Consider the following 27,189-nt stretch of genomic DNA (forward strand, 5'->3'; position numbering starts at 1 on the left):
CCAATGAATATATACTGCGTGAATGAATAACCCACCTTCCGCCTTCCCCATCGTGTTCATGCAGAACCCTAATCCCGGGCTTTGGGAGCCTCACCTGAAAGGCATCCTGGGGAAAGTGTGCAAATAAAAATGGGCGAGGGGCAAACCTACGGAAGCCTTCCCTTTACCTCCCACTAGAGAAAAGGTGGAAAAGCGCGGGCGTACACGCCCCGGTGCAGCCCCATCCCACTCGGCCGTGGGGCGGCGCTGGGCGCACGCTGCCCGGTGGCGCCGTCCTCCGGGCGGCGTTAGGCCGCTCTAGCCGCCCTTCTCGTCTGCTCCGCGGGGAGGCGGGCGCGCCCGCGGGTCCCTCCAAGATGGCGGCGCAGAGGAGGAGCCTGCTGCAGAGTGTGAGGAAGAGACCCGCTCCCCGGGCTGGGGGTTGGGAACCGGGAGGGAGGGGGGAGGCCTGTCGGGTGCAGGCGCCGCTCCCACTTTGCCTTGGGCCGCCTACCTGTGTCCCTGGCGGGATGTGACCGCCGCCCTCCCCTCTCCAGGGCCGCCCCCCTCATTCCCTAGATAGGGGCGCGCGCGGCCCCGCGAGCCCTGCGCGTGAGCGCCGTGTGCCCGGCCGTCGGGGGCTCGGGTTCCCAGCCCTGGCGTCCCCTGTAGCATCCAGGGCGCGTCGAGGGTGAAAGCCTGGAGCCAGAAGGGACTATGGCCTCGCGGCAGCGGAGAGAGCAAGGGTGGTGAGCCCACCCCGGCACTGAGCAGTCGTGGGATGATAATCATAGCGGCCACAGCCACTTTTATCCCAGGCTTTGTGCCGACGGCTTTACATTGTAAGTTTCATTTTCCTAACAGCATTATGAGATAGGTCCTGTGATTCCTGTTTTACAGATGAGGGAACTGAGGCACAGAGAGGTGTCATTTGCCCAAGGCCACAGAGCTGGTAAGAGGCAGAGGCGGAATGAAAATCCGGCAGTCATTCCAGAAACGCTCTTAACCTGTAACCTGTACCAAAGGAATGACCGCAGTCAGGCCGCCTGGGTTCTGGTCCTGGCTGTATCTCACTGTGCCTCGAACCGCCTCGCCTCGGTTTCCTTATCTGCAAGGAGAGCGCAGGCAGTGGGAGGATTGTCCTGAGACTCACCCCTACTCCCAGTCTGGCCTCTCATGTGCTGGTAGCTGATGTCTTCCAGCCCCTGGATCCTCCTGACACATGTACATAGATGCATACACACGTTGGCACCATGGGCCTATTCTGACCTGCCAGGATTGGGTGCCGGTCCCTTGGGTCCTCCCCAGACACAGCAGTGTGTTGTAATTGCCTGTGGACGCGTCTGCCTCCTGTACTGGAAGGTGAACTCCTTTAAGACAGAGACTTGTGATCTACCTGTACAATGAATAGTGCCATCGGCACCTACCACCACTGGGTGCCAGGCATTCAGTAAATATTCGTAAAATAATGAAGAAAGCATTTATAGCCAGGTCTAGTGCTCAACAGTGGCCGTCCTGCCCTGGAGGGTCTTGAAGCAACAGAATGTGTGTGTGTGTGGGATGACCTTCACTGCTGCGTATTAATGACAGGCTTTGTGTAGACTCTGAAATTGCTCTTCCAGGACAGCAACTCCCAGTGGGAGGGAGGGGGTAGCTCTCTTCCTACACCTTTGGCTGCCCCCCTTTATTAACTACTTGACAGGTGGGCCTTGTCATTGGGTTGGTTAGGTAGACCTGGCCTCTTGCTTTGTAAGCTCCCAGTGGGCAGGGCCCCTGTGTAAATGTCCCCATTGTAAATATTCCAGAAACACTGGCTGCAACATGTGGCAAATGCTAAAAGTGATAACTGCTGTCGGCTGGTTTGACTTGCTGAGGAGACTGGCTGCCAGCTTCCCTCCCGTGTAGGCGCGATGGAGCCCAAGGAACTTGGGTTAGACAGAAGGTGAGCTTTACTAGCTCCAGAATGTATTCCTGGGTGGTGGTGGAATCTTTGAAATATAGGTTAGTTAGCTTTAAGCACATAGCATCTTGATGAAAGCAAAGGGATGACAGATGTCTACACAAGGCCCCTCCCACCTTGTGGGAGGGACATTTCTGCTCACAGGATGTCTGAGTGTGTGAGGCTTGCTGTCCTGCCCTCTGTTGTTCTGAGTCTGGGAAGAGCAGCTCAGACACCCATTCAGCAGATGGCTGTGAGGACCGCTAGTCTGTGGTTCCTGGGCCTGGGGATATGAAGATGAATAAGGCACGTACACACTCTTGTTCCATTTGCAGTTGAGCTTGGGAGAAGGAGCCACATACCGCTAACACAATGTGGGAGGCACTCTAGTGGCAGTGTGTTGAGGGGCTGTGGATGGCCTGCTTTGATTGGGCCAGTGCAGGCTTGCAGGAAGGGCTGGGACTTGCTGACATGCTGCTGGAAGGGAGTGCTGGGGCCAGCGGGCAGAGTGCTTAGTGGAATGACATCCTGAGAAGTTGCGCCTTTCGTCCCCAGGCAGTGTGGTACTTTAAAAGATCTTTTGAAGAAAAGAAGAGCTTTTGAAGATAGTTTGATGTGTTCAAAAGAACCTAGGCCCTTTGCAGCCAGATAAAACAGAGTATGAATCTTGTATGGCCTTGGGTAAGTCACGTAACATTCCTGAACTGTGGTTTCCCCAACCGAGAAGATTTCCAGAAGTGTTGTTGGTATTAAGTGAACTGACATGCCACACTCCTAGCCTGGCACACGATCGCGCTCCAGTTGTGAGGTTCCACCTTCAGTTCTGCTCCCTATGGTTCATTCTCTCAAATGTCAAATGTCACTGAGCACTCACTATGTGGCAGGTACCGGGAAGGCTCAGGAGGCACTACCCTCACTCTCGGGAGGGAGACAGAAGTAAACCGCACAAATACAGATGAGATATGATAATTATCACATCACATCAGGTGGTTCTGTGGAGAATATTCGGCACACAGAATGGTCGAGGAGCCATTTCAGGCCGCATGTAGGGAAGACCCCAACGTTTAATGAGGTGCAGTGGGGGACATGGGAGGGAGTGTTCCTGCCCGAGGGAACAGGGATGCAAAGGCCTGCCTGTTTAGGAAGCATGGAGGAGGCCAGTGTGGCTGGAGTGGAGTGCGTGGAAGAAGTGCCTTGTGGATTCTGTTCTGAGTGTGACGTGAGCCTCTCGGCTGGTTTTGAGTAGAGGCATGATGTGATGTGATTTGTGATCGGAGAAAGCCCTCCGTGGAAAAGCGCTTGCGTGGCAAGAGTAGAAGCCTGGGCCCTGCTGAGTGGCACTCACGCTTGTCCGGATGTGAGCTGACAGAGGCTGGGCCCGAGCAATGGCAGAGCAGTGGTGAGAAGTACTGGGTTCTGGCTGTATTTCGGAGGAAGAACTGATATGATTTGCTGACGGATCCGATGTGGGGTGTGTGACAGAGGAAGAAGAGTCGAGAAGGACTACAAGGTTTCAGTTGGAGCCACAGCAGCGCCCTTCACTGAGGTGGGGCATCCTGGAAGAGGGGTGCACAGAGGGCAGGGAGAATCAAGAGTTTGATTTTGCCTGTCCTATTATTTACTTAATTATTTAAAAATAATAATAAACTTGAAATCAAATTTTTTTAACTTAGACATATCCTGAGCAATTATATCTATAAAATTACAGGTGCTAGCTATATATTTTTTTTAACATACATTAAAGTAAACGTTACCCGTTAAAATGTAAACAGCCATTGGGCCATCCATCACCTACAACCGTCTCATATGTTGGCAGAATGTGGTCCAGCTGCTGTAGCACACAGCGCTCCGCAATCATTAGTAGCCCCTTTAAGAATGTATTCGGACTATATTTGTGATGAAAACATAGAGAACCTTTGATGACAACCCTAGTGAGAGAGGTAGGGGCCCTAGAGTGGCGTCTGTCCCAGAGAAGCACGGAAGGAAAAGGGGGTCATTCAGAGAGATAGAGAAGGCAGCAGTCAGGGGATGTTTTAAGCTTTTTGGGGAGCCAGAACTGCAGCCCCCACCCTCAGCCACCTTCCTGGGGCATTATTCTCCCTTTCTGAGCTTCCTTTTTGCCTCTAAGGAATTTGGGTGCTTTCACCACAAAACACTCGGCCTTTTCATACTATAATTTGATATTCAAGCTGTGCCCTGAACTTGGAACCATGCTTTGTCTACTTCTGCTGCCCAGGAGTTTGAGATGAGTCTCTGTGGGGACTTTACTGGACTATTTTTATGTGACGTGCTCACATATGTATATGGGGAGCTAATGCTTCAATGTATGTGCACAAGGTGTTTGTGGCGCCCTTGACAGGTTAGATGCAATTAGATCACTATAGAAACTTTTCATACCAAAATACGAAGTTTGGAACTCCGTTACACAGTCAAATCAGAATTCGGTTTTTTGACACAACTAATTTGTAAGCCATCCAAGAGTTAAGGTGGGCTGTGCTCACTAATGTATGCATAGACTCAGCTCTATGACGAGCCTGTGTGAGCATGAGACGCCCCCTTCTCAGCTTCCTGGCCGACTCATGTCCTGGGTGTTGAAGTGCCACTTGCTGCTGGTTGGTGCTGGCAGGTCTGGCATTTGGGGCGTGGGAGAAAGTATGCATCAGTGTGGGCAGGGGTGGAGGGGTGGGTGGTTTGTGTGAATAGAAAATCCATGACCTTTCTGAAAATTGTTCAGAAATATGGAGGAAGGAAGCAAGAGACGTGGCAGTCTGGTGGGTTATAACAGAATCAGCAGGGGCTGCTTGGTATGGGTAATCCTCATGGAGGTGGAAAAGTGGGGGAACATGGGCGCAGCAGTGGGAGAGGGAAACCAGAGGGCGGCAGAGTCCCGGGTGCCTGCGCCGCTCAGCCAACAGACCGACCCAGGAGTGGGTTGTAGAATAAGCGTTTATTATCAGAGCACCGGTGGTCTGAGAAGGCAGCGGACTAACACCTCCAAAACCTGCCTCACATTCTCAGACCAGCTTGGGGTATTTAAGGGAAAACCTGGGCGTTCCTCCAGAGGCTATGTGATGGTTCCGGGGGTGCATGGAGCCTTCCCTCTGGCACCGTGGTTCTCCGGTGGCATCAGCAACCCAGGAACAATAATCGCAGCAGCCGATAATGCTCGGCTACGGAGATTGTGATAAGAAGCATAAGGATATTAGTCATAAGTTTCAGGGTTATTTTCTAAAGCAGGGAACTGGGACAGGGGACATTCCGAGCTCAAGCCGCAGGGCAGCAATCTATTACTAAGCTATAGGTCAAGGAAAGGTGAAGCTGGGGATGTGGTGAAGCCTCTACTATGGGGTCCTAACTGGGCCCTGCTTCAAGAGTAATATCGGGGCCCCCGCTGAAATCGGGGAGGACCACATACTCCCATTCCCACACGGGTATGGAAGAACCTCCTGGAATTCTCTGACCAGTTATTGAATGTTTGAGGGCGTTGGGACCGCATTCTAGGCAGGGCCTTCCACTGAAAGAGTACTTGTAAGTACGTAGCTGAGAAATTGCCCAGATGTCACTGGATCTAAGACACCGTTAATAGTAAAGACACGTCATTATTGTATGTACTAGTAAGAAGAGAAACGCATGCTAAATAACTTGCAACACACCAACTTCAGAGCTATTAAAAGGTTAAAAGTACGTGTCTTTGGACCAGTAAAAGAAGGTAGCTAATTAACATTACCAGGCTATACCTGAGAGTTGCCAGAAGGCCAGTAGGAAGGGCCAGTGAGCAGGGTGCCTGTCATGCATGGTGAGGCCGCAGGGATGGATTTCTGAGAAGGGGCTCCATGGCCTTCGGCAGTATTTTCCCAGAGTCTGGGCCACATCCAGTGAGGTGGTTTGGTGTGTGATGGTGTAAAACTCATCATTACATATGGAGGGGGTCACTTGCTTTTCACTTCTCTTTCAAACTCTCTGATATCAAGAGAAAGACTTGGTTTGGTCCTAGTATGTCCGTAACGCCTTTCTGATTCTTGCTAATCTCCCTTTTTTGTTGACAGAGAGAACCAGGCTCCAGCTCAAAGTCCACAGCAGGAAGTAGGTTCAGCTAGAATTTAATAAACTTGTTTTGTTTTTGTTGTTTATTATCTTCAAGATAAGACAAATATTGCTTTTCCACTTATAATACGGAAAAAATTTACATTCAAAATGAAGTCATTTGAGTAAAAGAAAATGTGGCTGTCTAAAGGAAAATGCGAAGTGGATAATTTCTTGAAGATGGTGAGTGGACGGGCCGCTGGCATCAGTCAGATTTGAGCAGGGCCTTTGGGGATGGATAGGACTTGGAAAGACAGAAAAGGGGGAAGCCTTGCCTCACCATGGATACTTTTTAATATGTTCTTTGGGTACTTTTTTAAAAAAAATTTCTTTATTTTGATAGCACACCATGTCAAATTGGTTAGGAACTTAATGTTTAAAGAGTGCCAATGTGAAATAAGTAGAGCTTTGCTCAGCAAGGTTCATGTATATAAATAGTTGGTTTATTTTAAAGTGTGTGCTTGCTTCTGTGACTGTACCTCCAGGGTCAGTGGCCTCTTCATTTGCAGCCCCAAAATACATCTGGCCTTTCAAGCAGAGTAAACCTTTGGTGGAGGTGTTACTTCCATCCTGTGTTTGGAGTGGACACCGCCTGCCAGAAGTGTAAAGCTTTTTGTTCTGGTCACAGTTTTTTAGAAAGCATTTGGAACACTGTCTGGAAGTCCTTATCTGTACAAGATAGACAGCTGAGTGAGATTGTTAATTTATCAAAGGGTGAGATTCAAAACCAAGTCAACAAGCCGGAGGATTGGGATGAAAGCATGAAGAGATAATCCAACCAATACAAATTCAGGTTTTAAAAACTGTACAGGAGTGTGGCTGGGGGAGACTAACTCGCTAGAACTTCGCAGGAAAAAGACCTTGTTGTTTTAGTTGACAGCAAGGAGGGATTTTCACATGGAGGCTATATGCCCATCTTTTCTTTAAGTATGTGAAGGCTGTTGATTTGTGTGTATTAATTTCCTATCCCGCCAGCTTACTGAATTATTTGAGTTAGTTTTATCATTAATTCTGTAGGGTTCCCAGATACTAGCATATCAACTACAAATAGAGATAACTCTACTTTCCCAATATGCTCTCCTTTTTTCCTGTCTAATTGCATGGGCTAGCAATTAGGAAAAAGGAGAGCATATGTTACGTAATGGAGACAGTGGGCATTCTTGCCGTGTTCTTGACCTTAATGAGAATGCCTCCTGTGCTTCCCCTCTAAAGTGCTGGCTTTAGGACTGACTGACGTATACACACAAATGGCATGTTAAGAAGTATCCATCAATTACTGTTTTCTTGGGTATTTTTTTAATCAGGAATGGACAAAGGCTATCCTTAAATAAACAGTGACACTGGAGCCTGTCCATACACACTAACCCGGACACCAATTGCCAGTTAATAAAATAACATATTTCCCAAATTTTGGAAGCTCAACATTGTGAAAATCAGATGTCAAAAAAAGCACTTAACATTGTAGAAGTATCCAGACACTAGTCATAAGTACCTTCTGAAGAACAAGGCACTTGTTAAGTGGATTGGCCCCTGTCATATACACAGTTTTTCTGATTTGGGAGGGCTTGTTATTCTCAGGCCACCTGAGTATGGCAGCGGCAGTTAGTACGTCAGCCCACGCCTGACAGCCAAGTTGTGGCTTCCATCGTGAAATGCTTTTAGATGAATTGTTCCTGTGCCACCACACAATGACGTGGCACGTTCCTCAGCCATCCGTCTGAGTTTGTTTCCTTATGAAAGACGAATGAATTCACAGGCTTTTATGTGTATCCCTTCATGTCCAGTGGGCCTGTCCGTTGCTAGGGTAATGCCTATATTTTGCTGGAAGGTATGACTTTGTTGGAAATAGTCAAGTCCCTGGAAGCCTTCCTGTGACCCTTGGGGAGTTAGATAATGGCAGAGGAGGCACGAGGACTGCTGCACGGATGACAGGGTTTGCATCGTGGGCAACACGTTTGTGTTGTTCAACGCAGAGGGCGAGTTCAGTCCATCTGCATCTCATTTTTAATCTCAGACAGGAGTCTAGAAAGCGGAAATGTCCTCCCGTGCTTTAAAACAGCTGGGGCACTTCGGCTGCTGGGTATTGGTTTCTTGGCCCATCTTTTCAGGAGGAGGACACAGGGTACTCCTGACTAGGGAGATGCTTTTGTGCTTCTGCTGAGTCTTATGCTTGATTTCATTCCAGTTGGAGCAGGAGACAGATCCTAGAAAAAGGAGCTTCTTTGGGAAATTTATTTTGCCATGTTGTCTGAGACGTTGTGAGGTCCTTGGTGATGGACCATCAGGTCCTAATCAGATCTAAGACCTAGGGCGTGGTCGGCAACAACTCAGTTCCTTGAAAAATCATTAATTCCTTGGCAGTGAACTCTTTCCGTGGCACAGAAGGCCTTACACTGTCTCCACCTAGACACATGTGCACGAACACAGCAAGACTCGGTTCGCTGCAGAGGCCACGCCAGCCTTCTTGCACTTTCTTAAACCTGACACATTTTATTTTCTACCTCAGGGTCTTTGCATATGCAGTTCCCTCTGCCTGGAAGGCTCTTTCCGAAATGGCCACTGCCCATAATGATTCAGGTCTGGCTCAGAGGCCACCTCCCCAGAGAGGCCTCTTCTGACCACCTCATCTAAAGAGCCCTCCCTGCCTCTCACTGTCCCGTTACCCTGATGTTGTTCCTCCGTAGCACATGTCGCTGTCTAAAATTGCCTTGTTTATTGTATTACATGTTTGAAGTCTCTCCCTAGAAAGAAGTCTTCCAACAAGGACTCTTGTTTACTCTGTCCCCAGTACCTGGAGTAATGCCAGCCTCTTGTAAATGTGGAGTTACTGTTTGTTGAATGAGTGTATGTTTTAATTGAATGTACTCTAATTGCATAATGTTACATGTGGGTTCCAAAGGCTTAAATTCACACTTATATTAAGGGAGCCATTTATATTGCTTTTAAAATGAGACAAGTCAAGATTAGAGCTAGAAACAATTTTATGTTACTGGGAAGCGGTTTTTCTTTTGCTGGAGCTTCACCTGCAAGTGTTAAATGCCCCACATTAAGGAGCCGAACAGAATTTCAGCTCTTTTTGCCGCTTCTTTTCCCTTAGTCTGTTTCAGTCATGTTTTTTTGTTTTCAGTGGCTACTAGTAGGCATCAGTAGCTTTTAGCCTTTGTGTGAGTTGAAGAAAAAAAAAGTCCTATAAAGAAGACATAAATAAGTTTAGAGACATACCATGTTGATGGATTGCAAGATTGAGCAAAGAACTCAGAACTCTCCTCAAATTTATCTATACATTTAAAAGTTCCAATGAAAATCGCAACAAGATTTTCTTGTTAATACAAACTGATTTTTAAATTTATACAGAAAAGCAAAGGAACTAGAATAGCCAAAACAATTTTGAAAAAGAGTACATTTAGAGGAATCACACTACTCAATTTTCAGACTTACTGTATAAAGCTGCAGTAATCAAGAGCATGGCACTGGTGGAGGGATCTGATCCATAGGTCAACGGAACAGAATAGAGACCAGAAATCGAGCCACACAAGTGTGGCCAGTTTGTTTTTGACAAAGGTGCAAAGGCAATTCAATGGAGGAAGGGTAGTCTTTTCAACAAACAGTGTTGGAACAATTGGACATCCATATGCCAAAAAAAAAAAATTGATCTAAACCTCCTGTCTTATGTAGAAATTAACTCAGAATGGATCACAGGACGAAATGTAAAACCATAAAACCTTTAGAAGAAACACAGGAGAAGATCTCTGTGTCCTGTGCAGAGTTCTTGGACATGGCACCAAACACATGAACCAGGAGAGAAGAAAATTGGTAAAATGAAGTTCATTAAAACGAAATTCTTTCACTCTGCAGAGGACACTATTAAGTGACTGAAATGACAAGCTGCAGACTGGAGGAAATCTTTGCAAATCACATTTCCTCCACAGGACTTTTATCCAAAATACATAAAGAACTCTCAAAACAGTTAAGAAAACAAACAACCCAATTTAAAAATGGGCATAAGACTTAGACACTTCACCAAAGAAGATATGTGGATGGCGAATAAGCACATCTCTGTTTGTCATTGGGGAAGTACAAATGAAAGCCACAGTGAGACACCAGATACCTTTTAGAATGTCTAAGTGAAAAAGAAAATAAGAAAGAAAGAAACCACGTGGTCAGGAGATGGAGCAACTGGAACCCTTGGGCATTGCTGGTGGGAACGCAAATGGTGCACTACTCAGTTTGGCAGCTTCTTACAAAGTTACACAGCAGCGTCACTCCTAGGTATTTACCGTACAGAAATGAAAACTGTTCACACAAAAATCTTATGAAGCAGCTCTCTTCATAATTGCCCCCACCTGGAAAGTCCAAATGCCCTTCTGTGGAGGAATGGATAAAGTGTGCTATACCCATCCGATGGACTACTGCTCTGCAATAGCGAGGGACAGACTGGATGCAGAGAGTGTGGTGGTGGTTGCCAGGGGCTGGGGGGAGGGCATGGGGAGTCAGTGTTTAATGGGGACAGAGTTTCAGTTTGGGATGATGAAAAGAGTTACAGGGGATAGATGGTGATGGTTGCCCAACAATGTAAATGAATGTATTTAATACCATGGAACTGTACACTTAAGGTGGTAAATGTCAGGTGTGTTTTATCCCAATAAAAAGAAAGCAAGGTTCTGCACTGCCTAATGCATTTATGACATTCTTGTAAAGACCGTATAGTGATGGAGGGCAGGTTGGTTGTTGCCAGGGGTCCAGAGGGCGTGGCTGCAAAGGGGCAACAGGCGGGTGTGTTAGGGGTGTTGGGGCTGCCCTGTATCTTGATTGTGGCGGTAGTTACAGAAACCTCTATGTGTTTAAAATTCATAGACCTGCACGCTAAAAAACGTCCATTTTGCTACTATGTATGTGAATTTAAAAATAAAAACCAACTCCCACGCCCCATGAAGATGCACCAAGGTGCAAAGCACAGAACTGAAGTGCTAGAATAAATGCAGTGTTGAAGCAATTGGAAAAAAAGGAGAGCCAGAAAGGCACTCCCCAGTCAGTATGTAAATAAATACAAGAGGAAATTTGCCACGGAAGCTAACCACAGGCTTTTTACATATGTGATTGCAGAAGCCCGGTGAAGTGGTTTTCACATCCTTTTTTGAGGACTGTTACTAGTAATTTGTAAGAAGTTGTGCCCAGCACTCGTGCGTATTTAATATTTCAATAAAGCTTTCAATCCAAATTTTATTCTTGCAATTGAACGCTGATTCTCCCAGTTGTTTTCGTTAACCCCGGTTGAGCATGGTGGTCCAGGCAATGCCCTTGTGAACCACGCCCAGTCCTCAGGTGGGCGTTGTGTGGCGGCCAGGTGTGGGACGCTTTCACTAAGGCAGTGGGTCGGTCGTACCTGGGCCTTGCGTCACAGTCGTTTCTGGGGCTTCAAAAAGTGCCGGTGCTCAGAGTGCACCCCAAGGAGATTTAGGAAATTCAGAATCTGTTTGGGCTGGGGCCTGGACAGAGGTGGGGGTGGGGTGTGTGTGTGTGTGTGTGTGTGTGTGTGTGTAGAGCTCTGTTGTCGTAATTGTACTGAGTGGCCTCGTTTGAGATCCGTGGGGTCAGATAGGGGTCCAACACAGACAGGCAGGAGTGAGGGAACCAGGGGAGGGGGTGTTCACAAGGCTGCCCACCAAGCCCGGGGAGCATCTTCCTGAAGGAAGGCTTCCTGGAGGTGGTGACTCGGTGCCAGAGTCCCGAAGGACGTGGAGAATTGCTTGACAAGGAGGGTGTTCCTCATATAGGGAAAGAGGGGGGTGTGAGCAGGGCACTGCTAGCATTTGGCACTGCTGGAAAAGTGGCAGGGAGTGGGTGGAATGGGCGCCAGGGGTCCCCAGTGCCAGGGAGAGTGATTGTGACAGATACCAGCTTATAAATTCATTTCTCAGCTCCTGGGCTGCCCGAGTCAGCGTCACCTGGGAGGAGCGGCCTACAGTGCAGATATCCCGAACCCCGCCAAGATCAGACATTCTGGGGGTGGGGCCTGGAAATCTGCACTTTTAACCAGTGCCCAAAGGATTGGAGTCAGAGCCACCAAAGAGTTTCGGCCAAAAGTTTGCTTCATTGTGTGTGTGTCTCATTTGCTTTGCAAACCCTCGGCAGATGTCTGTTCATACAAGTGTCATTGTTTTCCAGAAGGATGCACCACCCTCTGAGGGGTGCTCTGGGCCTGCTGGGCTCTTGTTGGGGAAGAAAAGGAAGGTGAGGTGGGCTCTGCCCTGGAGGAGGAGGTGACACTTCATGATTTTCTGGTGTCCTCCCAGGAGCAGCAGCCAAGCTGGACAGATGACCTGCCGCTCTGCCACCTCTCTGGAGTGGGCTCAGCCTCCAACCGCAGCTACTCTGCCGATGGCAAGGGCACTGAGAGCCACCCGCTGGAGGACAACTGGCTCAAGTTCAGGTGAGAGTGCCAGGGGTGCTGTCCTGGGCGTTGGCAGTAGGTTTGTACGCAAGAAAAGGCAGCACTTCTGCAACTGTCTTGCATGGGGCTTGCCAGTGAGGTGTGGCCCGTGCGAGGTGGTATCCGCTGCTGTCCCTTCCACATGTAGACCTCCGCCAGCGTAGGGCCTGCGACAGTGGGTCAGGGAGCATCCCCAAAGGTCATGGCCAGAGTGAAATGATGGTCAAAGTGGGGCCACCCAGGTGGGCACCTGAAGCCACAGCTGCTGTATCTTTGCTCTCCCCTGATTCCTTTCCCTTCTCCCCATTCTCTCTGGAACTGGTGTCACTCTTCTCTGAGTGCCTGGTCTCAGGCTGCCTCCTGCCTCTTTCTGTCAGGAGTGAGAACAACTGCTTCCTGTATGGGGTCTTCAACGGCTACGATGGCAACCGGGTGACCAACTTCGTGGCCCAGCGGCTGTCCGCGGAGCTCCTGCTGGGCCAGCTCAGTGCTGAGCACGCAGAGGCTGACGTGCGGCGTGTGCTGCTGCAGGTACTGGTGCAGCCCCGGTGGGTCGTGTTCCCCAGAACTGGGCCCTGCACCTGTAAAGTGTGGGGTGAGCCCGGGCTGCGGGGAGGACCCAGCTCCCGGAGCCTCGCCCAGCGGCAGGGGCGCCCGCTTCCTGAAGTCCAGGAGCAGGCAGTCAGCAGCGACGCTTCCCCACGACTGGCTTGGCTCCGGAGGAGATAGTCCCGGGCAACGAGGAATTGGGGACAAAGGGTGTAGTGGGGGGCTGATTGAGGGTGGCTCAGGATGGTCCCTTTCCTTCAGGCCTGGCTCAGGTGCTCGCCTCCAGCCGCTGCGGCACCCTGGGCCTTACCTGCTCACTTCCGGTTGGCTGGGGCTCCTTCGCCAGCTCTGCCTTTCTGCTCGCTGCTGTTGGGAGATTTTCTCCCCTGCACCTCCTTTTGGAAGCATGTCGGGAGGCACTTAGGATGATGAGGGTGGATTCCTATGCCTTGAAACCTGTTCTCAGCCGTTTTCCTGCGTCAGCACCGAGGGCCAGAGCAGCCTGCCCGGCCGCAGGGCCCTGTGCCAGGGACTCTCAGCTGGTCCCCCAGGAAAGGCAGCAGCATGCCCGGTGTCGAGAGGTCCACAGGCTGTAGTAATGACACCAGCTGTCACTGACCTAGGTTTACTCTGAGCCAGGTACTGAGTGCTCGGTCACCCTCAGAACAGCACGTACCTCTGTCTCTGTTCATAGATGAAGAGACCGAGACTGCTACCTGGCAAGTGGCAGAGCTGGAACTCACCCTCAGGTGGCCTGACTGCAAGCTCGTAACCTTAAGCTCTCGGTCGCTCCGCAGTGCCGCGTGCAAAGCCCCGTCACATGGAGGCCTGCACGTGATCCCGTTTGGCTGCTGGGGGTGTTTCGGCATCAGGTGGTGGTGGTGTTTTGAGCCGGCCCTGGCCCTGCCCCTGTCCTCTCTGTGCCTCCAGGCCTTCGACGTGGTGGAGAGGAGCTTCCTGGAGTCCATTGATGATGCTTTAGCTGAGAAGGCCAGCCTCCAGTCCCAGCTGCCAGAGGTGACCTCCCAGCCTGCTCCCGGGGAGAAGCACCCCACAGCCAGCTTTTCTAGGAGCAAAGATTCATTTGCCATGTCCTTCTCAGGCCATTGATACTGTTGGGCCAGAGCAGCAGCAATTAGGGGGACAGTTCCTGACAGTGGGGTCCCCTCCAAGGGGCCTCCCTGGCCTGCTGTCGGTAGCTTTGCTCAGGCTCGTCATGGGGTGGGCCATGAAGGGTGTGAGGAGAGGCCCTTCAGGTCAGTCCTTGCCCTGAAGTTGGCCACAGCCTTGTCACACATCACCCACCAGCACTTTCAGAGCCGATGGGATAAGTTGGGTCATCTCTGGCTTTCCTGGAGAAGCCTGCCTGGAGCTGCAGTGCAGCTCCCATCCTGGCCAGGCCCTCACACCCCTGCTCTGAGGGAGGGGCCGGTTGGTGAGGTGGTCTCTGAAGACCCGGCCTGCTCTCACCCCCAGTGATGGCTTATAGGGGGTCCCCCAGCACCAGCTGCCTCCTCAATATCAGAAGATCCTCGAAAGACTCAAGGTATTGGAGAGGGAGATTTCTGGCGGGGCCATGGCTGTGGTGGCGGTCCTTCTCAACAACAAGCTTTACGTCGCCAATGTCGGTGAGCCACCTGTCTGTCCCGGGGTGGGGAGGCCTGGGAGAGAAGGTCAGCTTCGGGGATCTGTGCGTTCTTTGGACAATCTGCTTTCCAGGCACGTAGGACCTTCAGCCCGAGTCTGCCGAGGCCGTTGGATGGGTGTCCCTGTTACTCCACAAGAGTCTCGGTCCCAGTGGGGGGAGTTGGAAGTACTGGCTGGGGGGTGGGCAACCGGCTTTAGTTCCCATGCTGCCCCTGGCTGTGGCGTTGGGGGAGTTGTCGCCTGTCTGGGTCTCCTCAGTGGCTTCCTCTTTCAGAAGAGGTTGCTGGCTGTGGAAGACCCTTGCGGCATCCCAGGAAGGGCTGTGAGATGGGCTGGGTGTGGGCCACAGGTGAGGGGCCACCGGGACATTTTGTGGGATTTGTGGGCAAAGAAGGGGCCCTCTGGGAACCTGAGGAAGCCGCACCCCCAGGGCACAGATTACTGTAGGAGCTCTGTAGAGACCCCACTGATAATTTCCCTCTTCTCTTCTTCCTCTCCTTAAGATTTTGTTGTGGAAAAAATTCAAAAATGTAAAAAAATAGAGTGACCAGCATTCAATGAGCCCTCGCGTGCCTAGCCCCAACCCCAACAAGGAGCTCGCTCCTCGTGGCCCGTCTCATTCAGTCTGTAGCCCTTTGTCCCCACATTGCTGTGAAGCAAAGCCCAGACATCATGGCATGGTATCTGTAAATATTTCAGTACGTCTCCCTGGAGAAGAGGCCTCTTATTCACATCACAATCATCCTACGATGGCACTGGGAAAGTTTAACCTAATTCCTTAATATCATCAGCGCTCCTTGGCTGCTGACTCACCAGTGGGCTGAGCCCATTTTCTTTGCTTGTTTCAGGGATTTCCACATGTGAGATGCTTGCCTTCTCTCTCTCTCTCTTCAAAACATGGCCTTTTCTTCCTGTGCTCAGTCTTTGCTCAGCTGCTCAAATTCTGCTGTAGGTACGAACCGTGCACTTTTATGCAAATCCACGGTGGACGGGCTACAGGTGACACAGCTGAACGTGGACCACACCACGGAGAACGAGGATGAGCTCTTCCGCCTCTCACAGCTGGGTGACTGGGGGACACGGGCAAGGGTCAGCGGTGGGAGGGGACCTCCGTGGCTCACCCTTGCCCTCTTGCCAGTCATGTACAAAGGCATGAAGTGGATGGGCTGTGACTTTGGGCTTGGGACCAGCCTGCCGGGGTTGAGCCCCAGCTCTGTCACTTACTAGTTGGTGATGTTTGGGACTTACTCAAGTTTTCTGTGCCTCAGTTTCCCCATTTCTGTAATGAGATAATAGTAACACTTACCTCAGGGTGGGTGAGGATTAAAAGAGTTAAAGCGTGTAAAATGCTTCCAAGAGTACTTGGCGTTGGTGGAGACTGAGGGACCAAAGAAGTCCTGAGATCGGCCGCTGCCATAGCCACTCCGTCCCTTTCCGGGCAGCTATGTGGGGCAGTGCCGGATGGGCTCTGACTGAGCATGGAGGAGGGGCTCCGAGTGAGGGGGCGTCCTGATGGGGATGAGGCCCAGGGACACGGGGTTGGTGGTGTAGCCTCTCTCCAAGGCGCCTGGTGTGACTTCATTTCCTGTTCAGTGGGTCCTCGGTGCCTCGTTTCGTGGACGTGTCTGCGGCCCCTTCCTTTTGTCCTATAGTATGAACAAGGTCTGAAGTTGTCTTCGTTCTTCCCCTGGTAGGTTTGGACGCAGGAAAGATCAAGCAAGTGGGGGTCCTCTGCGGGCAGGAGAGCACCAGGCGCATTGGGGACTACAAGGTCAAGTACGGCTACACTGACATCGACCTGCTCAGGTGGGGCCAGCCCGCTGCCCCTGTCTGGGCAGAGCAGGCGGCGCTAGGGGCAGAAGGAGTTGGTGTGGGATCTAGCCCAGCAGACTGGGAGTCAGGGTTAGTAGAGCTAGGCTGGCAGGGGGTCAAGCCAAGGGCAGCAACTGTGCCATAGGGCCTGGCGGGAGAGGGCAGGGTGGGCCTGAGCTGCCTGGCATGGATAGGGACAGACCAAAGGCCTGTTGGTCCGTGCTGTCCATGGCTGGAGCCAGGGCGGAGGTGCGAGACGAATTGTGCATTTCCCTCCAAGGACACAGCCCTTTCGGCTGCCACCCTGTGCTCAAAGCAGCACATGGGCAGTGATAATAACTGTGAGCATTTGTTGTGCCAGCCCATGCACAGCTCTGTACGTACGTTCTCTTATTCAGTCTTCACTCGGCCCTACGAGGTAGGTGCTGTTATTGCCTCAAAGGTAGCTTCATATGAGAAACTGAGACATGGTGACATTAGGTAGCCTGCCTGGTCACGGGGCTAGCTGTGCACTGAGGCAGCACTTAAACTCAGGCAGCCTGAATTCTGAGCACATTCCTAACCGAGAGAGAGAGAGAGAGAGAGAGAGAGAGAGAGAGAGAGAGAGAGACCCACCAGGACATTCAGTGTCACAGCCAGAGCTGTGCAGAAATCGTGCCAAAGACCCCCTCAGCAGACGCCAGACCTCGTCATGCCTTAGGAAGAACTCACTCACAGGAGTTGCAGTTGAGTTTGGAAACTTTTGTCTCTCATGTGTGGGGTACTGTTGCCTTATTGGAAAGTGCACATGTGGTTTAAAACAATGCAAACATTGCCAAGGATATACCATGCAAAGTCCATCTTCTCCCCACCCCAAGCCGGACACCTTCCCCAGAAGCTGTGCAGAGTCTCTGTGCGCTTGCACAAGTGTGTGTGTTTGGTGGGGCGGGGGTGGGCATCCTTTTCAAAACACACAGGCGCTGGCCTACCCCTCCCAGTGTCCGGCACACTCTTTCTCCACGAGGTGCCCATTCCTCCATTTCTGCAAACCTCCCATGCAGGCTGGTGGCAATCCTGGTAACAGCTGCTAGCATTCCAGTTGTGGCTGTGTCAGCACTCACAGGGCACTACTGATGGACCGTCAGGCTGTTTCCAGACTTGGCTCTTCCAAATACTGTTGCCAGTATCGTCTGATCCTTTTGCCTGTGTGCCCACACCTGCGGGAACTTTTTGACACTTGTAGCCCTGATAGGGCATCAGAAAATGACCTCAGTGCAGATAGAGCGTGTAGGTGGGGTCTGAGTCGGCCTGACCTTTGTTTTGGAGGAGCCCAAGAGGAGTGGGCTTTTAAAAGAGAACCCTACCCTCTCGCTGTCCCACCTCCCCTGCTGCTGCCAGGCTCTGTGGACAGGAGATGCGGTGCGGGGCCAACTTGGGCACTTGACCTTTGCCCTCCTGACCCCAGCTGCCCTCTGGCTTTTCTGGCCCTGAGGGCTTGATTTTAGTAGCTGCCCTCAGAAGCTAGGTCTGTTTTTCTGGTTTTCTCTTTGCTCTCTTTCTTTTCCTCTTGTCAGATGTGTTTTATTTTACATTCTGGGGTAGATTCTGCCCCTTAGCAGAATCAATGTCCGTGGGGGCCATTCCAAGCACAGCTCTCCCCTCCACTCTCTTCCCCCAGCGCTGCCAAGTCCAAGCCAATCATCGCAGAGCCCGAAATCCACGGTGCACAGCCCCTGGACGGGGTGACTGGCTTCCTGGTGCTGATGTCTGAGGGGCTGTACAAGGCCCTGGAGGCAGCCCATGGGCCTGGGCAGGCCAACCAGGTGAGTTGGGCCCTGGCAGAGTGCGACTGGCCAGACTGCAGGGTGTTGTGCTCCCCTGGGAACCCAGCCAGCCCTCCTGCTCAGCGACCAAGTGCTCAGGGACCCAGAGCTTTGATTCTCAAATGCCGTCTGCAGACATCTTCTCTGGGTTCAGAGCTGGGGAAGCAATAGCCCAGAGCTCCAAGAACACCCCTCCCACCCAAAGCTTTGCTCCTGGCCTTGAGGCAGTGTCGGTCCCCAGAGCCCTGAGCAAAGCCTGAAGGGAAGAGGGTGAGATGGACGTGAATTCTCACGGGCCCACGTTGCTTGGGAGACTGTTGTTGAAGGGCCCTGGGCTGTGGAAGGGGTGCAGGAATGTTGTGGCGCCACGCAGGACGCTGGCCACGGAGTCGCGCCAGCCACGGTCCTTCTCGGCCCTCTCAGCTGCGGATAGTTTACAGTCTGTTGTCGTCTCCAAGATGAAGAGGATATCATCTGCCTTTGTGGGGTTGTGATGAGGGCTCTGTGTGATAACATAGGTCCTCAGCCTCCTTGGAGGACATGTCAGACAGTCGTCACTAAAGCGGTCACTTCAAGGATGATTTTGAAGGGAAGCTGCCTTTCCCTGAGCCTGATTGCTGGGTTGGTCAGATAAGTTCAGGTCATGTTTCTCTTTACATCTGTGACTCTTGTAAGAAGGTAACCTTTTCTGCTTTGTCCTTGCTAATGAGAAATTATGAGGAAAAAGTCTTCTGTGCCTGTCTCCTGATATCTGTGTTCAAGGGTTTTCACCTATTTGTCTTATTCCTTCCAGTAGCTTTGTAACCTCCTAGAAGAGGCAGCAATTAGAGAACCTGGGCCTCACAGAGTTTGGGGTCATGTCTGAGGTGACAAAGCGGGTCAGTGAGAGAGCTGAGCCCACTCTGACTGGCCCAGGCCATTTCCTATTACCTGCCCCTGCGCCCCTACATCCAAGAGACTCTGGTCAGCCAGCACGTAGAGAATTTTGTGTTTGTGTTTTTGATCTTATTGTCAGTGTGATTTGTTTTTTTCTTTTCTTTGGTCTTCACCATAGAATTATATACTGACTTCTACTGGGTTCTAGAATGCACTGGACAGTGGACTTCTCTGAGGGGAGGGACCCTGCCTTCATTTTGTGTCCTCATTTTCTGACAAAATTGGCCCATCATAGCCTACAATAAGTTGGTTCAGGAAAGAAGACTTAATAATAGTGATCATTTATGCTGGTCCCCAAAGTGCCCTCACATCCTTTGTGGTATTTAATCCTCATAAGAACCCGGTGAGGTGGATATTATCCCCGTTTTATTGGTGTGGAAGCCAACAATCAGAGAGGCCACAAGGTCACACATATTCTAATGAGAAAGTTCCAGAAGGATTACCTTGAAAAGCTCAGATTGCAGTTGGTGGGGCCTTTCCTCACCTGCTTGGCTGGTGACTCCTGAGTATCCTGATTAGGCTGTTGGCACAGTCCTGGGACCCCTTGTTTCTCACCAGGTTTTTGCCCCCTGCCCCCAGGAGATCGCTGCCATGATTGACACTGAGTTCGCCAAGCAGACTTCCCTGGATGCAGTGGCCCAGGCTGTGGTGGACCGGGTGAAGCGTATCCACGGTGACACCTTCGCCAGTGGCGGGGAGCGTGCCAAGTTCTGCCCGCGGCATGAGGACATGACCCTGCTGGTCAGGAACTTTGGCTACCCGCTGGGTGAAATGAGCCAGCCCACAGCATCCCAGGCCCCAGGTGAGTGTGCAGTGCGGACCAGAAGCCGCCTGGGAGGCCCCTGGGGCAGAGGTGGGTGCACAGCGGAGGAGGCCGGGGGCCGTGCCGCCTGAATGGAGGTGAGTGTTGGAGGCCTGGTTTGCAAGTGCCGATCTGAGCTCTGACTTTCAAGGTCTCTGAGCTGCCTTTGTTTGTTTTCCCTTTTGTCTGTGAAATGAGGAAATGCCATCTTCCCTGGCTACATCCCGAAGGACCTCAGTGCAAAGTGCTTGCAGAGCCGCAGGCCACACGATAGGGACCATGGCTCCCACTGGCTGAGGGCCCACTCTATGCCCAGCACTTGGCCACATGTTTCCTGCAGTCCTCATTAACTACCCTGAAGAAGATGGCACCCCTTTCTACAGAACAGGAAACTGAGACTCTAGCGAGAAGAGACCTACCTACACGAGGCGAGGCATGTGGACAGAAGGTCCCCAAGGCCTGGTTCTGTCCCTGGGCCATGTCAGGGCAAGCGCGAGATGCTTTGCTTCTGCCGTTTTAGTTCTGGAATCAAGTTGCTCGGAAAGTGACACAGTCACTCTGTCTGCACTCCCTCCCCGCGCCGCTCAGCATCCAGACCCTCCGTTCCTGGGGCTGCATTTCTTCCTTCTGTTTTCAAACAAGCCTTAGCACTCAGGCATGCCCAGATGGCTTTGTTCGCCCGCGGGCCACGGTTAGGAAGTTCTCTAGCTTATTGTTAGTGCAGCCATATTTCTGTGGGGCCAGCCTCACCTAGGAGCACACTCATCCCCTCGGATCAAAGCTTTGTTACGGGAAGCCAGGCAGTAACCCTTTTGTCCCGACAGCTCAGCACTGGGTTCTCCTCCTGCTTTGAGCACCTGGGGTGCTGTGCTGCCAGGCCTGGAAGAGTCTCTGCCATGGGACCCTCCTTATTTGTCCCAAGGGGCAGAGGGCCAGGCTGTAGCTTGGGGAGCCAGGCTGGGCCACCGCCTCCTCTCACAGCCCTCAGACAGTGCCCCCATCAGGCCCTGCAGCAGACCTGTCCCCCCACCACCGCCACTTGCTGTGGCCCACCACTGTCTTCTTCCCAAAGCCGCAGGAGGACGCGTGTACCCCGTGTCCGTGCCTTACTCGAGCAGCCAGAGCACCAGCAAGACCAGCGTGACCCTCTCCCTCGTCATGCCCTCTCAGGGCCAGCTGGTCAATGGAGCACACAGCGCTTCCACCCTGGACGAAGCCACCCCCACCCTCACCAAGTAAGCCCTCACCCCCACCCCAGCCACTCTCGGACCTGCTACCCGGGGACGGCCCTTGTACCTGAACAGGAATGCCATGGGGCCAAGCCCTGTGGCTGAGAGATCTTGGATGAGATGCCCCGGGGTCCTGTACCTCTAGATACCCCCCGTCCCTCCCTGTGGAGGCCTCCCTAGAGGCTGGGACAGGAAAGGGCGGCACTGCAGGTTCCAGCAGCTCACTGAAGCTGAACCTAGGAGAGGTGCAGGTTTCCTGGGGCCACGTGGTGAGGCAGGAAGAGAGGAGACAGGCCGCTGGTGCTGACAGCCTTCTGGACCATTTGCTTTCAGGTCTCACATGTTAGTTTTCGTTGAATGGGAAGGTTCTCCTCTCCTGTCTTGAAGTGTGTGATGTAGGGTGGCCTCCCCAATGGCATCCAGTCTTAGGGGACATTGTTCGGCCTGTACTGGCTCGTCAGAGCCAATTTTAGCTTTGAAGTGAGTTCTCTAGTTGAAGGCTGGGGGGGCGGGGTCGGTGGGCGGCAGGGGTTCTGGAGCCTGGGGGTGGGGCAGGCAGGCTCCCTTCTCATTTAGACCTGCCACACGTCTGGGGTCCACCCCACCCCCTTCACTTCTGTGGAATGTATTCCCCCACCTCCCCACCACACCAGGAGATCAGGATCTGGTTTCCACATTCCAGCCCTGCAGGAATAAGAGATGCCACACCCAGCCCACTCAGAAGATGTGTGGCCAATTGGGAAGGTCATCAGAAAGGGAGTGGCTCTGTTTCCCTCCTCCTACAGGGGGGGCCTTCCCTTCTCCCTGCCCCCCATGCTGCTGCTGCTGCCACCACCACTGTGGGCCGGAGGGACCTGCCAGTCAGTTGAATGACGGGCATCCCTAGTGAGAGCAGTAGGGTGGTCCTCCCACGCCTGCAGCGCTGCCCAGAGGGAGCCCCCAGCTGTGTCCACAGAGGCAGAGGTGCTAGCAGTGGTCCAGGCCAAGCGGGAGACCCTGCCATCCTCCTGCGCCTCTGACTCCCTGCCCCCATCCCACGTCTGAGCAGGACGGGCCCCGCTGTGGGCTGGGCTGGTGCTGGGTGCTCGGAGGTGCTGGGAGTTGCAGGATGGTGGGCCAGCCGCTAATTCCCAGCTATTCCGTGCTCTGTGACACAGGGTGGGTGCCCAGGGAGCTCTGAGAACATGGGGGACCCGTCCCCACCCAGCTGGTGAAGGGGGAATGAGAAGGATGGCGCAAGGAGGGTTTTCTGGGAGAAGAGCTCTTGCCACCTGTGATCTGTGGGGTTTGGATCCGGAGGTTGGAATGTGCGCGTGCTCGCAGCGCTGCTCTAAGCAGGGGCTGTTCTGGGTCCTTTGCAGCAGCCACCAGCCACGCAGGGTTGTTGAGTGCCGGAGCTAAGTGACCCATTTTGATTCTGGTTCATGTAAATAGCCACATATAGCTTTTCATCTCCTCCGAAGGACGTGTGGCTGGGCTGGCTCCTTTGTCAGAGAGGCCTGTGGCCTGAGGCAGGGGCCACTCTGTCCCCAGGCTAGAAGGTGCGACCCCCCTGACTGACGCTGTCCCCTGTCCTCTCCGCAGCCAGAGCCCGACCCTGACCTTGCAGTCCACCAACACGCACACCCAGAGCAGCAGCTCCAGCTCCGACGGGGGGCTGTTCCGCTCCCGGCCTGCCCATTCGCTGCCGCCAGGAGAGGACGGCCGTGTGGAGCCCTATGTGGACTTTGCTGAGTTTTACCGCCTCTGGAGTGTGGACCACGGCGAGCAGAGCGTGATGACAGCACCGTAGCCCGGGCCAGGGAGTGCAGCCCGGCAGGATCCTGCACGGGGACGAGGGGCTCACCTCTGGGGCAGGATGGTTTTTGTCCTGCCCGTTACCTGTGCCATGGGGGCCGGTGGGTGCCAGTCAGCCCTCTGTTGGCACCATACTCTCAGCCCCCCGCTCTTGCTGCTGTACGAATATCCTCTCAGCACCAGTGCAGACTGGACCCCTTGGGTATACCTTGTCGCTGTACAGGGGCTGGTGGCCACCCCTCAGGCAGCCAGGACCGTCTCCGTTTCTCAGAACAAAGGCGCAGGTGTGGAAGCTGAGCTGGCCCTGAAGGCTTCGTGTGGGCCAGAAGGGGAAGAGGTTCTCCTGTGACCCTCATGTCACAGACCCAGCACTGCTTTCTCCAGGCCATGCCCCTCTAGCCAACCTCCCCTGGAAGAGCCTGTGGCCACTGCTAGTGTGCCCCCTCCCCACTAGGCAGTGGTTCCCCTTCTTCAGCCTCCAGAGTGGTGTCCAGGTTGGTGTGTGACCCTTCGAAGCCTGTAGCCGTCCCTGGGCCCATTCCTGGGTCTGCCCACTTGTCAGCGGTAAATGGTCAGGAAGACCAGGGGGGTGTTGGCCTGGGATGGCTGCAGAGGGCCAGGCTGGCCTGGGCCCTGAGTTAGAATGTCTTACACGTGTTCTCTGCCTTCCATGGGCAGGGGTGCCGTCAGTAGGCTTGTATTCCTGTTTTCAGAGAAGTAGGCCCAGGAGACTCACAGCTTGCCCAAGTCACACGGTCAGTCCGTAGTGGAGCAGAACAGACCTCCTGTTAGGCCCCAACGCCTCCCGGATTCGGCGGGCCCCTCCCCAGTTCCCCGCCTCCTGCCCCACGAGGCAGCCTCCCGTGTGCTTGGACTCCGAAAAGTCAAGGCGGGTTCCAAGGCCCTGCTCGCTCTGTGGCCCCAGAACACAGTTCCCTGCGGAAGTGTGGCACAAGCAGCAGGAATGCGAGTCTCAGCAGAGCCCTCACTCCCCCTCCACTACGAAGCCATGTCTGTTCTTCAGGTGACGGATTTAAAATTAGTCACAAAGGCTAGGAAACAAAGGGGATTCTCTTCCAAGAATGTCTCAGTGATGCTGTTTCATCTCTAGAAATGGAATCACTTTTTTACCGCAATAAAGAAACAATAAGTGGTGGTATTAAATGTGAAGGTGTTAATAGTGCTTTTATACATGTCTCGAGTAGCACGAGGCCCTTATAGGTGGATGCGCCTCCTGCCCTCCAGCTCCCCAGGCTGGGGATGGCAGAGCTGGGATGTGAACCCCACCTCCTGACGGCCCCCCGGGGCTTCCGCCCTCAGCCCAAGGGAGAGTCCTATGGTATCTGGCTTCCCTCCAGGTCCCCACACATCTGGAGACATGACAGTTCCCGCTGCAGGCCAGGTTGTCCAGGCCCCTTGGGCAGTGGCAGGACTGTGGTGCCGCCCCTACTTTTACTGACTGCGAGTAATGACGTGGTGGGGCCATCAGAGCTTCTGGTCACCAGGACAGAGCTCTCCCTAGTTAGTGGCCATTCAGGGGGCTCTTTGCTTTATTTGGGTTTTGTTTGGGTGGAGTATATTCTATAAATAGCAGTCCATAAAGTGCCGCTTCCTGCTCTTTGGGATTTAACTTGTCCTCTCCCGAGAGCCTGCGACTAACGTGGAAACTCCCCATGGCTTAGGAACAAAGCCAAGCTCAACATTTGGGTGGTGGGCTCCCAGATGCCTCCCTGCCCTCTGCTGGGAAGGGCCTTTAAGGGGCCTCCTCCGGCAGAACTGCCTTTCAGGATCTGTCCTCCCGCAAAGTCCGGATGACCACTGCTAGCCTGAGCCCTTCTGGAGTCACGGTGTCCGCCCAGCACCCCAGAGGGAGGTGGTGCATGTGCCATGTCTCCGATGAGTGACTGAGGCACAGACGGGTGGGTGGTGTCGTCCCTGGCACAAATGGCCCTCACCCCTAGGCCCAAGGACCTCTCCCAGCACCCGCGTTGCCCTAGGTGTGGGGCCAGAGCACTGCCCTGCTCGCCCTGTGTCCCCTGTTCCCGACCTCCGTGTCATTCAGCTCCATTTGAGCCTGCCTCCTGGAGGTGAGAGGGGCACTGTTTCAGCCTCCGGGTTCCCTGTGGCCAGTGGAGTAAGATGTGGAACAGAGAGGGAGCTTAGGAATCTGTTTTAGGATTTAAGTGAAAAGCGTCAGGACAAGGAAAAGAACCAAAGCAACCAGGCAAAGCTGCACAGCTGTGGGCCAGTCACCGCCCCTCTGTGACACACAAGGTGGCAGACTGCCGCCACCCCGCCAGGAGCCAGCTGCAGCCCCTCTCCAGCCTTTGGTCCCTGCCCCACGGTGTCAGTGGGGAGGGCGCCCAGTTTCCCTGAGGCTGGATCAAATAGAACTGAGAAGCCACCTGCCTGCTGCAGTGTCCGCTTGTCCCTTGAAGACATTTGCTTCCCTCACAGGACAGGACTTAGTCACAGGCTTGATTGAGGCTCTGGCCTGAGTCAGACTAGATGGGGCCTGGCCTTCGGTTGCCACTGCTTGTCCCAGGCCAGAGGCAGGTGGGCAGGAGTGGCAACAGCTGGCAGTCCAGGAGCTCCACGGACACCCGTGGGCCATCTTCACTAGGGTTTGTGCTGGTGTTTCCAGCCCTCATCGGGTTCTCGAATTCTCACGACCCAGCCTTCGTCTGGTTCTGTAATTCTCACGACCCAGCCTTTGTCTAGTTCTCTAATTCTCACGACCCAGCGCTTGCACTTTGGTGGGGGCACCCCCTCATTAGTGCTGTGGCAATGAGACATTGACGTCATAGGGAAAAGCACCTGATCTTGCTCTTTACTCGGATGGCTCCCGTCAGTCAGGCTTCGGCACCTCCTGAGAGAGTCCTTCCCTGGTTCCACCCCGGCTGTGCTGCCCCATCTCCCTTTAATCTGCTTCACAGAAACTCGCTGTCTGACATTCCTTGCTCACTTACTTGTGTTTGTCTCACCACGACAGCTGGACTTTGCCTACCTTAATCCATTGGGCCCGGCCCCAAGGTCGGTACCAGCTACGTAGTTGCCCTTCACATATGTGTGGAATGAATGAATAAGTAAATCGCTGTGTGACCTTGGGCAAGTGACTGGACCATGCTGAGCCTCGGTGTCTTCATCTGTAAAATGAGGACCCAACCTACTTCTTAATAAGATGGCCTGACATGTCTGAGCTGCCAGAGGTAAGGATTGCCTTGTCCTACAGATGTGGAAATTGACTGGGACACGTTACAAAAGCATGAGCTGAGCTCTCCGCCCCTCCCCCCCACCACGCACAGACACACACGCACACACACACGCGCACACTAATGTATAATGAAGGCTCCACTTGGGGCTTCGCACTAGCAGACGCTACTTGCAGCTTCCCCTGGAAACCCAGACGTTGAAGAGTTGTGGCTCTTGCCTCTTGTCAGCCAAAGCCCAGAGCGAGGCTATCAAATGGGCCCCCGAACGTTTCTTCCAACAAGGGCATCTTTCATGGTTCTTCCTTCTGGGCCCCCTGTTTTGAAACCAAACAAGAACACAGATCACTGCCATTCCCAGCGGGCTCGGCATGAGCGCGCGCTTTGTTCCCGTGCGGAGCAGAGGTGATGTCAGCCCAGAGCAAGGACAGGCACTTGACATTTCCATGAGCCTGGACGGCCTCCTCGAGGACAGACAGTGTCTGGAAGCCGGCTTGGAGGGATATTGACACCAGTTCACAAACTCTATTCCTGCCTTTGAGACCCCCAGAGGGGTCAGAGGACCCCAGGCTGTGTGGACCAGTTGTCTAATGCAGCCCCTCTTCCCCTTGCTCTCCCAGACCACAGAGTGGGTCAGGGCAGGGACAGGGTGGGCCTCAGAGCCCCACACTGCCTCAGGACCAGAGCCCCCTGGCTGTTTCCACATCCTCCATGATCATGCTCCCACATTTGTCACTTCAGCAAAGGCAGTGCTGAGCTCAAGAACCTTCCATATCTCCAGCCTCCTGCCTCCCTCCCAGCACCTGCTGTGTTGGTGTCATTTGCATGCTTGCTCATTCCTCTTCCCCAGCCCTGAGAACCACCCCTACGAGCCCCCTCCACCCTAGACCCTCTCCTCGGTCATCTCAACTCATCTCAACTCGGACCGGCCACTTCGGCCTGGGGCTTAGTGTGTCACCAGTAAAAACTGCAAAG

The 27,189-nt window shown here is 53.1% G+C and overlaps 1 protein-coding gene across 2 annotated transcripts; it reads left to right on the forward strand.

The window, feature by feature from the left end:
- The first annotated feature begins 238 nt into the window (after positions 1–238).
- Positions 239–24,169, forward strand: TAB1 (TGF-beta activated kinase 1 (MAP3K7) binding protein 1). 2 transcript variants are annotated; one of them, XM_019734467.2, is made up of 11 exons: positions 239–389; positions 12,295–12,431; positions 12,809–12,962; positions 13,911–13,997; positions 14,470–14,608; positions 15,580–15,693; positions 16,322–16,433; positions 18,097–18,241; positions 19,757–19,979; positions 21,052–21,214; positions 22,793–24,169. In XM_019734467.2, the coding sequence occupies exons 1-11, from the start codon at positions 357–359 to the stop codon at positions 22,998–23,000; spliced, it is 1,515 nt and encodes a 504-aa protein (XP_019590026.1). In that variant the 5' UTR covers positions 239–356; the 3' UTR covers positions 23,001–24,169. The 2 variants fall into 2 exon arrangements, with proteins under 2 accessions (XP_019590026.1, XP_019590027.1); XM_019734468.2 differs by lacking the exon at positions 239–389 and adding an exon at positions 2,481–2,599.
- The last annotated feature ends 3,020 nt before the right edge of the window (positions 24,170–27,189 follow it).

This window comes from Rhinolophus sinicus, linkage group LG02 (assembly GCF_036562045.2).
Source record: "Rhinolophus sinicus isolate RSC01 linkage group LG02, ASM3656204v1, whole genome shotgun sequence".
Taxonomy (NCBI): domain Eukaryota; kingdom Metazoa; phylum Chordata; class Mammalia; order Chiroptera; family Rhinolophidae; genus Rhinolophus; species Rhinolophus sinicus.

Excerpts from the sequence above, each read along its gene's own strand:
- TAB1 (XM_019734467.2), top strand. The coding sequence starts at position 357 with ATGGCGGCGCAGAGGAGGAGCCTGCTGCAGAGT. Across the intron at positions 14,609-15,579 it reads GCTTTACGTCGCCAATGTCG|GTACGAACCGTGCACTTTTA; the intron begins GTGAGCCACCTG and ends ATTCTGCTGTAG. Across the intron at positions 21,215-22,792 it reads GCCACCCCCACCCTCACCAA|CCAGAGCCCGACCCTGACCT; the intron begins GTAAGCCCTCAC and ends TCCTCTCCGCAG.